This window comes from Mobula hypostoma, chromosome 4 (assembly GCF_963921235.1).
Source record: "Mobula hypostoma chromosome 4, sMobHyp1.1, whole genome shotgun sequence".
NCBI classification, from domain to species: Eukaryota; Metazoa; Chordata; class Chondrichthyes; order Myliobatiformes; family Myliobatidae; genus Mobula; species Mobula hypostoma.
This window is the reverse complement of record NC_086100.1, coordinates 128,393,516-128,405,784: the sequence shown is the minus strand read 5'-3', so window position 1 is coordinate 128,405,784 and position 12,269 is coordinate 128,393,516. Positions and strand designations below refer to the sequence as shown.

General features: G+C 42.9%; 1 protein-coding gene across 2 annotated transcripts in view; it reads left to right on the top strand.

Moving 5' to 3' along the window:
• idua (alpha-L-iduronidase) overlaps positions 1 to 12,269 on the top strand; it is a 175,221-nt gene that overhangs the window by 146,436 nt on the left and 16,516 nt on the right. Inside the window, exons 9-11 of one of the 2 annotated variants that reach the window (XM_063046514.1) lie at positions 310 to 525; positions 9,031 to 9,152; positions 9,358 to 9,483. In XM_063046514.1, coding sequence (XP_062902584.1) covers positions 310 to 525; positions 9,031 to 9,152; positions 9,358 to 9,483 — 464 coding nt within the window. The remainder of the gene's footprint in view (positions 1 to 309; positions 526 to 9,030; positions 9,153 to 9,357; positions 9,484 to 12,269) is intronic. The other variant, XM_063046515.1, reaches the window with a different exon arrangement.

Genomic DNA, 12,269 nt, shown 5'->3' with positions numbered 1-12,269 from the left:
TTTGCATTAAGGTGTAAATACTGTTACTGCCACTCTCAACAGCTTTCTCTCATTTCTACATGGAACATCAATCTGGATTTATGAACTGAAAACAGAGTCGAGTTCATGATTGAGAGGAAAGAGAGCTAACAACTGGATTTGTTCTCTTATTTCAACACTTCAACAGTCCTTTGTCAAAATAGTCTGTGGGCATTTTCATTACATTTGTATTAAAATACTTGTTGTAAAAAGGCAGAAAAGTTGTTGCCTTCTTGAAATACAATATCATTATTCCTAGTTTTGTTAACAACATTTTTTTTCCAACATTAGGTGAGAAGCAATTGAAAATAGACATGATGCCCAATGGTGATGCCTCGAATTGGAATAGCACTTTAGGAGCACTAGCAAGTATTCATGAACCACCAAATAATCATTCGTCTGACAGTTGGCAGGCTGCAGTATTAATTTACAATAGTGATGACATTCGAACATCTTCAGATGTTACCTTCGTGACTGTCAACCTGACCAATTTTCCCACCCAAAGAGGTAAAAGCAGTTTATCTTTATTGCCATGCAATGGTTATCGAACTAGAAATTCAGCAACGCGTGAAAACATAACAAAATGTTGTGCGTTTTAGAGCAGACCTTGCACTCATGTTCAAATAGAGCTATTCACAGGAAAGTGATGGGGAGATGATTGCAAAGGGCAAGAACATTGGGACGGGAAGATGATCACAGAGGCAAAGCAATAGACGCGAGGAAATGATTCAGAGAGAAGATTGCTGGAATCTGCTGAAAAAGATCAGAGTGGGAAATTATCCAAAATATAGCTGTCATAGATTTTGTGAAGAAGAAAAAGCTGATCTTCAGACAGCACTTGGATGGTAGATCAGTGGAACATACAAGAGTCCATGGAGGGTATCCCAAAGGCAGCAGAAGAGAATATAATCTGATCATGGAGGTGATAGGGAAATTCCCAAATCTCAGCCTTTGGAATTCCAGCAATTGAGCATCTACAGGAAGCATCATAAACATGAGATTCTGCAGATGCTGGAAATCCAGAGCAATACACTGTTATGTAACCGGCAACAATGAATATTAACCGAGACAGGTATTTTAAAAACAACCAAACATTTATTAAACACGTATAAGCGATAAGGAGAAAAAACAAAGGAAAACTTTGACCGGAGGTTAAACAGGTATGCAGCCGTTCATCAACTCCACTCGGCTCTGGCTCTTAAAGAGTTAAATATGGAAACAGTTCTTAAAGCGATAACTTCGAAAGTCCAACAGTTTTACACATTCAATCGGGAGAGACTTCTCTGGAGAACGATTTCTTCACCGACGCACCTTTACTGCTGGTTCTGTCCACAGGATTCCCGATGCCGAAAATAAACAGTTTAAATTAACTGACCTTAAATTCCTTTTAGAGAGAGAGCCTTTGTGCATGAACTCATTGCGCTATTGCAAGAGTTATCTCAATGCAGCTTCTCTTCAACGAAGACTCAATAAGGTCGATCCTTTATTGAACTGCCAAACGATGCCAACTTCTCTCGATCCTTCACTTCGATGAATTCTTCGCTCTCCCTTCAAAACTGTCGGAATTGAGTAAATTGGTACTTCCAGCCACAAATTTCCAGTTCAATAATACAAATCTTGTAAGAGAACGCACCTTCCGATTTAAAAATGAAACTGCGTCACAAAAACAAACACGCAACAGAAATGGAGGCACAACACGTTCTACCTGGAAATCCTCAAACTCAAAATCCACTGCATCACTTGAGTCGACCCTTATGTAGTCACAGGGGCACATGTCATCACGTGACCTCACAACGGCGGGAAAATCTCATCAGGTGACCTCCAAAAGACCATTACAGCGTTCTCACAAAAAAGCAGATCTCCTTGAGCATGTAACAACACACAAAATGCCAGAGGAATTCACCAGGTCAAGAAGCATCTATGGTGGAGAATAAAAAGTTGCTGAGGCTGTCAGTCCTGATGAAGGGCCACAGCCCAAAATATCAACTGTTTATTCCCTTCCAGAGATGCTGCCTGTCTTGCTGAGTTCCTCCAGCACTTTTCTTCATGTTGCTACTGAAAGCATCAGTAGGGAATTCCAAAAAAAATGCAATCATGTACTATATATGAAAAAAAATCTCAGTCCAGATCAACTGAACCTTGGTCCCAGTTTCCCAGCTGGAAGAAACTACTTCTCAGCGCCTACTCTGTCAATTCTTCTGAGGTACTTCTCTACTTCAATGAAAACTCTTCCCATTGTTCTGAACTACAATGCGCATGTCCCCAGTCTCTCTTCAAAAGATAAATTTAGTCATTGATTCTTAGGTAGGAACAGAGAGAAAAACCGCACACATATGAAGCCCCAGCAAAGCCCTCAGCAAGACTTGCTGTCTTTTTTGATCAAATAATCCATTTGGCTTCCCAGTTCTCTGTTTTACCTGCATGTTTATTTTCTGTATCTCATGAAGCAACTGCCTCTACCAATATTTACCATTTTTACATCATTTAGAAGGTATTATGTTACTATAAAATTTCTTATTCGCATTATTCCAACATTATATTCTGCTACTTTATTTTCCATGTAGTGAACTTGTTTGTAACCTTTTAAAGATTCTTTATCTGCTCATTTCACAACTTGCCTCCAGCTTGATATTATCAACAAAATTAGACACATTATACCTTGCCTATTATTTGTCTTTAAAGTATAATATGAATAGCTGAAGGCTCACTGATCCATCTGATGTTCCTCAACCAACAGCCTGTCAAAACTGAAAATAGTCCCCTATATGTAGACCTTGTCTCAACCTCTTATAGTAAAGAAGGGAATCACAACTGTCTGATAAACAATGAGCTCGGTCTTGAGAGTCACAGTTGCCAAGATGTTTCCTTAAGTAATCATAAGTTCTGCATATGCATTAAAAACAATGTTGGATTAATTGGCAGTGTCGGCCTTTGGAAAAAAATAGCTTCCAAGATATCGGTACTGGTTTATTGTCAAGTCTACCAAAGATAGTAAAAAGCTTGTCTTGCATACAATTCATACAGGTCAAATCAGTACACGTCCAATCATTACACAGTGCATTGAGGAAGAAAGAAGGTAAAACAATAACAATGTAGAATAAAGTGCAACAGCTACAGAGAAAGTGCCATGCAGTTAAACAATTAAGTGCAAAATTATACAAGGTAGATAGTGAGGTCAAGAGTCCATCTCACTGCACTAGTGAACCATGTAATAGTCTTATTGCAGTGCAGTAAAAGCCACCCTTGAACCTGACGGTACCAGCTTTTATGTCAGGCTTTTACAGTATATCTTCTGCCCAAAGGGAGGAGAGAGAATACCCAGTGTGGGTGGGGTATTTGGTTATGCTGGCTGCTTTACTGAAGAAGCAAGAGGTATAGACAGAGTGCATAGAGGCAGGGTTTGTTTCTGTCACTTGCTGAGCTGTGTCCACAACTCTTTGCAGTTTCTTACAACCGTGTGCTGAGCAGTTGCCATACCAAGCATGCTCTCTATGATGCATTAATAAAAATTAATAAGGATTGCAAGGGATATGCCAGATTTCTTTAGCCTCCTGAGGAAGTGGAGATACTAGTGAGCTTCCTTTGCTGTCACATCAAAGTGGTTGGACCAGGACAGACGATTAGTGATGTCCATTCCTGGGAACTTGAAGCTCTCAACCTCAACATTGTTGATGTAGATAGGAGCCTGGGCACAGCCCCTCCTCTGTTTCCAAAAGTCAATGACCAGCTCTTTTGTTTTGTTGACATTGAGGGAAAGGTTATTGTTGTGACACCATGTTACTAACTTCTCTATCTCCTTCCTGTACGCAGACTCATCGTTATTTGAAATAGGCCCAGCATGATACTATCATTTGCAAAACTATAGATGGAGTTAGAACAGAATCTGACAGGATAGTCATGAGTGTCCAGGGAGTAGAGTCGGGGGTTGAGAATGCAGTTTTGTGGGGCTCCAGTGCTGAGGAGAACAGTGGTGAGATGTTGCTGCCTGACCTTAATGATTGCGGTCTACTGGTCAAGAAGTCAAGGATCCAGTTGCAGAGGAAAGCATTGACTCCCAAGGTCTGGAGTTCAGTAATGAGTTTGTTTGGAATTATAGAAACATAGAAAACCTACAGCTCAATACAGGGCCTTCGGCCCACAAAGCTGTGCCGAACATGTCCGTACCTTAGACTACATAGGCTTTACCCATAGCTCTCTATTTTTCTAAGCTCCATGTAGCCATCCAGGAGTCTCTTAAAAGACCCTGTCGTATCCGCCTCCACCACCATTGTCGGCAGCCCATTCCACGCACTCACCACTCTCTGCGTAAAAAACTTACCCCTGACATCTCCTCTGCACCTACTTCCAAGCACCTTAAAACTATGCCCTCTCGTGATAGCCATTTCAGCCTGGGGAAAAGCCTCTGACTATCCACACGACCAATGCCTCTCATTAACTTGAACACCTCTATCAGGTCACCTCTCATCCTCCATTGCTCCAAGGAGAAAAGGCTGAGTTCACTCAACCTATTCTCATAAGGCGTGCTCTCCAATCCAGGCAACATCCTTGTAAGTCTCCTCTGCACTCTTTCTATGGTTTCCACGTCCTTCCTGTAGAGAGGCGACCAGAATTGAGCACAGTACTCCAAGTGGGGTCTGACCAGGGTCCTATATAGCTGCAACATTACCTCTTGGCTCTTAAACTCAATTCCACAATTGATGAAGGCCAATGCACTGTATACCTTCTTAACCACAGTGTCAATCTGTGTAGCAGCTTTGCGTGTCCTATGGACTCTGACCCCAAGATCTCTCTGATCCTTCACACTGCCAAGAGCCTTACCATTAATGCTATATTCTGCCATCATATTTGACCTACCAAGATAAACCACCTCACACTTATCTAGTTTAAACTCCATCTGCCACTTATCAGCCCAGTTTTGCATCCTATCAATGTCCCGTTGTAACCTCTGACAGCCCTCCACACTATCCACAACACCCCCAATCTTTGTGTCATCAGCAAATTTACTAACCCATCCCTCCACTTCCTCATCCCGGTCATTTATAAAAATCACAAAGAGAAGGGGTCCCAGAACAGATCCCTGAGGCACACCACAGGTCACCAGTCTCCATGCAGAATATGACCCGTCTACAACCACTCTGTGCCATCTATGGGCAAGCCAGTTCTGGATTCACAATGCAATGTCCCCTTGGATCCCATGCCTGCTTACTTTCTCAATAAGCCTTGCATGGGGTACCTTATCAAATGCCTTGCTGAAATCCAAATACGCTACATCTACGGCTCTACCTTCATCAATTATGTTTAGTTGCATCCTCAAAAAATTCAATCAGGCTCGTAAGGCACGACCTGCCTTTGACAAAGCCATGCTGACTATTCCTAATCATAGTATGCCTCTCCAAATGTTCATAAATCCTCCCTCTCAGGATCTTCTCCGTCAGCTTACCAACCACTGAAGTAAGACTCATTGGCCTATAATTTCCTGGGCTATCCCTACTCCCTTTCTTGAATAAGAGAACAACATCCGCAGCTCTCCAATCCTCCGGAACCTCTCCCGTCCTCATTGATGATGCAGAGATCATTGCCAGAGGCTCAGCAATCTCCTCCCTCGCTTCCCATAGTAGTTTGGGGTACATCCCGTCCAGTCCAAGTGACTTATCCAACTTGAGGCTTTCCAAAAGTTCCAGAACATCCTCTTCCTTAATATCGACATGCTCAAGTTTTTCAGTCCACTGCAAGTCATCCCTACAATCGCCAAGGTCCTTTTCCATAGTGAATACTGAAGCAAAGTATTCATTAAGTACCTCTGCTATTTCCTCCGTTCCATACACACTTTTCCACTGTCACACTTGATTGGTCCTATTCTCTCACGTCTTATCCTCTTGCTCTTCACATACTTGTAGAGTGCCTTAGGGATTTCCTTAATCCTGCCTGCCAAGGCCTTCTCATGGCCCCTTCTGGCTCTCCTAATTTCATTCATAAGCTCCTTCCTGCTGGCCTTATAATCTTCTAGATTCCTATTATTACCTTGTTTTTTGAACCTTTCATAAGCTCTTGTTTTCTTCTTGACTAGATTTACAACAGCCTTTGTACACCACAGATCTTGTACCCTATCATCCTTTCCATGTCTCATTGGAACATACCTACTCAGAACCCCATGCAAATATGCCCTGAACATTTGCCACATTTCTTCTGTACCTTTCCCTGAGAACATCTGTTTCCAATTTATGCTTCCAAGTTCCTGCCTGATTGCCTCATATTTCCTCTTACTACATTTCCCAGTACCAGATCAAGTACAGCCTCTCCTCTTGTAGGCTTATCTATATATACTTTATACTTTTTATTGTCACCAAACAATTGATACTAGAACGCACAATCTTCACAGCAATATTTGATTCTGTGCTTCCCGCTCCCTGGATTACAAATCGATAGTATATATTAAAAATTTAAATTATAAATCATAAATAGAAAATAGAAAAATGGAAAGTAAGTTAGTGCAAAAAAACCGAGATGCAGGTCCAGATATTTGGAGGGTACGTCCCAGATCCGGGTCAGGATCCGTTCATCAGTCTTATCACAATTGGAAAGAAGCTGTTCCCAAATCTGGCCGTACGAGTTTTCTGGCTCCTGAGCCTTCTCCCGGAGGGAAGAGGGATGAAAAGTGTGTTGGCTGGGTGGGTCGTGTCCTTGATTATCCTTGCAGCACTGCTCCGACAGCGTGCAGTGTCAAGTGAGTCCAAGGACGGAAGATTGGTCTGTGTGATGTGCTTCGCCGTGTTCACGATCTTCTGCAGCTTCTTCCGGTCTTGGACAGGACAACTTCCATACCAGGTTGTGATGCACCCTAGAAGAATGCTTTCTACGGTGCATCTATAAAAATTCGTGAGGGTTTTAGGGGACAGGCCAAATTTCTTTAGTTTTCTCAGGCAGTAAAGGCGCTGGTGGGCCTTCTTGGCAGTGGACTCTGCTTGGTTGGACCAAGTCAGGTCATTTGTGATATGGACCCCAAGGAACTTAGAGCTTTTGACCTGCTCCACTTGCGCACCACCGATGTAAATTGACACAGGTTTCTTTCCGTGAACTCCAGAAAGCCATTAAGGGCACCAAGAGGCAATATCGAGCCAAGTCGGAAGCCCAGGCTAACCAGAGGGATGCCAGTAGACTATGGCAGGGTCTAAATGAGATCACTGGGCACAAAGAAAAGGCTGGGAATATCAATAACCGTGGCGCTTCTCTTCCTGACGAATTTATCATAATCTGCTCAAGACTCAAACAGAAGAGGAGTGTCCCGCTGCCTCCGGATGAACTGGACCTGTGTCAAGAAGCCTTCCTGAACACACCTAACAAACTCTACCCCATCTCAACTCTTCACTCTAGGAAGATGCCAATCAATATTTGGGAAATTAAAATCTCCCACCACAACAACCCTGTTATTATTACTCCTTTCCAGAATATGACTCCCTATCTGCTCCTCGATGTCCCTGTTACTATTGGGTGGTCGATAAAAAACACCCAGCAGAGTTATTGACTCCTTCCTATTCCTAGCTTCCACCCTCAGAGACTCCGTAGGCAACCCCTCCATGACTTCTTCCTTTCCTGCAGCCATGACACTATCTCTGATCAACACTGCCATGCCCCCGCCTCTTTTGCCTCCCTCCCTATCCTTTGTGAAACATCTAAAGCCTGGCACTTGAAGTAGCTATTCCTGCCCTTGAACCATCCAAGTCTCTGTAATGGCCACAACATCATAGCTCCAAGTGCTGATCCACGCTCTAAGCTCATCCACTTTATTCATAATACTCCTCGCATTAAAATAGACACATCTCTAACCATCGGTCTGAGTGCGTCCCTTCTCTGTCACCTGCCTATCCTCCCTTTCACACTGTCTCCAAGCTTTTACTATTTGTGAAGCAACCTCCCTTTCCTCCGTCACTTCATTTCGGCTCCCATCCCCCAGCAATTCAAGTTTAAACTCTCCCCAATAACCTCAGCAAATCTCCCTGCCAGGATATTGGTCCCCCTCAGATTCAAGTGCAACCCATCCTTTTTGTACAGGTCACGCCTGCCCCAGAAGAGGTCCCAATGATCCAGAAATCTGAATCCCTGCCCCCTGCTCCAATCCCTCAGCCATGCATTTATCCTCCATCTCATTCTATTCCTATACTCACTGTCACGTGGCACAGGCAATAATCCTGAGATTTCTACCTTTGAGGTCCTGCTTCTCAGCTTCTTTCCTATCTCCCTGCAGTCTGTTTTCAGGACCTCCTCCCTTTTCCTACCTATGTCGTTGGTACCAATATGTACCGCGACCTCTGGCTGTTCTCCTTCCCACTTCAAGATATGTGGACGCGATCAGAAACATCCCGGACCCTGGCAACTGGGAGGCAAACTACCATCCGCGTTTCTTTCCTGCGTCCACAGAATCACCTAACTGACCCCCTAACTATAGAGTCCCCAATTATGGTATTGAAGGGGAGATGTAGTCAATAATCAATAATCTTTACTGTCCAGATTCTCTGAGGATGACTGTAGGACCAGGGAGATGGCGCCCTTCATAGACTTGTTTCAGTGGTAGGCAAATTGCAGTGCTGTGAGGTTGTTTGGGAGACTGGAATTAATGTCTGCCATGACTAGCATCTCGAAGCATTTCATAATGTTAGAAGTCAGGGCTACTGGATGGTAGTGATATGCGATGTGCTTAACATTCTCCAGGGCCTCCCTATGGCCCTGATTACCAAAGCAGAGAGCTGATCGTCACAAACTTGTTTTCGGATTGTTAAGCAATGGTCTCATTTTTCTCTAAATCTCTGGAGATACTGCAGCATCTGAGGATTTGTAATTTAAAGTGAAACCTATTTGTACTAGATCACCAGATACAACTAATTTAGAAAGGTTTTGATCATTCTTTACATCCCTTACTCCTTTTGAATTTAGTATAATAAATGGTGTTACAGAATCTTTAAATTGCAATTATGTTCTAACATGGATTTACTTCTGGTCTGTTTAATCTTTCTGTAGAGCTCATGTATGTCATTTACCACCTGGATAACAAGAACACCAACCCTTACGTACAGTGGAAGAATTTTGGAAGCCCGGATTTTCCAACGGTGGATCAGTTTCATATTATGAGAGAAATGGAGGTTTTACTTCGGCTTTTTTTTCAGTGATAAGTATTGTAATTAGTTCAATAGAATCAACATAAGATTATCTTTTATCTTTACTCTGCATTTAGTGTGTATATGTGCAGAATATATACAAAAGTTACTTTTACGGGCAGGAGTATATATAGGAAGTGTTATGTGTTTTTTTTTGTGTTTTGGAGTAATTTTACTCTATCTTCACCAGGATCCAGTTGTTAAGGGACCAATGCCATTTTCTCCCGAAGAAACACTCATTTTAAGGCTACAGCTTCCTCTTCCCTCCGTGTATCTTCTGCACATCTGTGCAAAGCCCGAAAGGCCTCCAAATCAGGTTATAATTTGACTTTTTAAAATGACCTTGTTCTTAAGTGAGGAAAAACCGTTCTGTATTATTGGGAGATCATACAAACTCAATTTTTCACTCTGCACAAGAAGGACATGTTCTATTTAATATATTTTCTTTATTCTAGGCCTGACTGTTATATTTTGCCTGCCCCTAATTAATCTTGATTTAATGAGTCATCTTACTGAACTTCCAGTTTGTGTGATGAAGTTATGCCCACAGTGTTCATTGATAGAAAGTTCTATTGACCCAGCTGCAGTGAAGAAATAACAACGTTTTTTCAGTTGAGGAATATTTGTGACTAGGAAGAAATTTTGCACCTGCTGCCTTTGTCTTGTTGATGGTGGAGAATTGTAGCTTGAGAAATGGTATTGAAGAAGAACAAAGGATGTGTTGTTGTAGTGTGGTGCACTGTCCTCTACCTTGCTGAGGCCAGGTCGCACCTCCTCATACCTACCCCTTGAAGCAGAGCCCACTCTGGACCATCAGAAAACTGTCTCCAACACCATCACTGATCTCATCAACTCTGGAGGACTCCCATCCACTGCCAGCAAACTCATAGTTCCCTTACCCCGTACTGCGGACTTCTACCTCCTACCCAAGATCCACAAACCTGACTGTTCAGATGGGCCTATTGTCTCTCCCTGCTCCTGCCCCACTAAACTTGTAACCTCATACCTCAGTTCCATTCAATCCCCCTTGGTTCAGCCCCTTCCCACCTACATCTGTGGTACTTCTTGTGCTTTCAATCTCCTCACAACACACACAAAACGCTGGAGGAACTCAGCAGGCCAGGCAGCATCTATGGAAAAAAATATAGTCGACGTTTCGACTGAGATGCTGCCTGCCCTACTGAGTTTCTCCAGCATTTTGTGTGTGTTGTTTAGAATTCTGGCACCTGCAGATTTTCTCTTGTTTGCTTTCAATCTCCTCACTAGCTTTCAATTCCTTGGCCCTGACCACCTCATTTTCACCATGATGTCCAGTCCCTGTACACTTCTATCCTCCATCAAGAAGGCCTTAAGGCACTCTACTTCTTCCTCAATAAAAGAACCAATCAACTGCTTATTCATTTCCATAATTGCTGCCTGACCTGCTGAGTTCCTCCAGCATTTTGTGTGTGTTGCTTTGGATTTCCAGCATCTGTAGAATTTCTCATGCTAAAGATTTAAATAATGCAAAGAACAAAGTCAGTAAAAACAATTGCTTAGTTCATTTAAAACTGTATTGCAATAGAGCATATAGCTCTACAGTAAAACTTCTGCTCTGAACGGTGTCCCTGGCCGTGTCCTTAAAGAAGTGGCAGAGGAACTTAATATGTATTTTGCATCAGTCTTCACTATGGAAGACACAAGCCGTGTGCCAGAAATTCAAGAGTGTCAGGGAGCAGAAGTGAGTGTTGTTGCTATTACTAAGGAGATGGTGCTTGAGAAGCTGAAAATTGTGAAGGTAGTTAAATCACCTGGACCAGATGGGCTACACCCCGGGGTTCTGAAAGAGGGAGCTGAAGAGATTGTGAAGGTGTTAGTTATAATCTTTCAAGATTCTGGAATGGTTCCGGAAGACAGGAAAATTGCAAATCTCACTCCACTCTTGAAGAAAGGAAATTACAGGCCAGTTATCTTGACTTCACTGGTTGGGAAGATGTTGGAGTCCATTTTAAGGTGGAAGTTTTGGGGTACTTGGGAGGCATGTAATAAAATAGGCCAAAGTTAGCATGGTTTCCTTAAGTGGAAATCTTGCCTCACAAATCTTGAAATTCTAGGAGGAAATAACAAGCAGGATAGACAAAGGAGAGTCAGTGGATGTTGTTTACTTGAATTTTCAGAAGGCCTTTGACAAGGTGCCATATATGAAGCTGCTTAACAGGATAAGAGCCCATGCTATAACAGGAAAGATACTAACATGGGTAGAAAATTGGCTGGCTGGCAGGAGGCAAAGAGTAGAAATAAAGGGGGCCTTTTCAGTTTGGCTGCCAGTGACTGGAAACATTCTGCAGAGGTCAGTGTTAGGTTTGCTTCTTTTCACATTACAGGTGTCCCCCGCTTTTCGAACGTTTGCTTTACAAAACCTCACTATTACGAAAGACCTACATTGGTTCCCTGTTTTCGCTAACAGAAGGTGTTTTCACTGTTACGAAAAAAGCAGCGCATGATAAAAGGCAGCGTGTGGGGAAAAAAAAGCAGCGCGCGCCCCGAGCAGCTGCTCTGCCCCGGATTCGGAACGGCATTCTCGCCGGCATTGCTTAAACGCGCCTGTGAGCAGCCGTTAGCAAGATGAGTTCTAAGGTATCGGAAAAGCCTGAAAGAGCTCGTAAGGGTGTTACACTTAGAGTAAAACTAGACATAATTAAGCGTTTTGATCGTGGTGAATGAAGTAAAGACAAAGTGGGTTTGGCTTGTGGAAGTTGACGAAGATGATGTTGAAGAGGTTTTGGCATCCCATGACCAAGAACTGATAGATGAAGAGCTGATGCAATTGGAAGAGGAAAGGATAACAATCGAAACTGAATGAGTAATGATAAAGTACAACTTTAATTTTGAAAGAGTATGTCGGTTTAGGGCATATTTGCAAGATGGTTTGAGTCCTTACAAAGAACTCTATGATCTAAAAATGCACGAGGCTAAGCAGTTAAGTAAGCCTTCCACATCAGCCACAGCTGACAATGAACCTCGACCTTCGACATCGAGGCAGGCAGAGATAGAAGAAGATGACCTGCCTGCCCTAATGGAAACAGACGACGATGAGATGACACCCCAGTGTCCCACCACCCC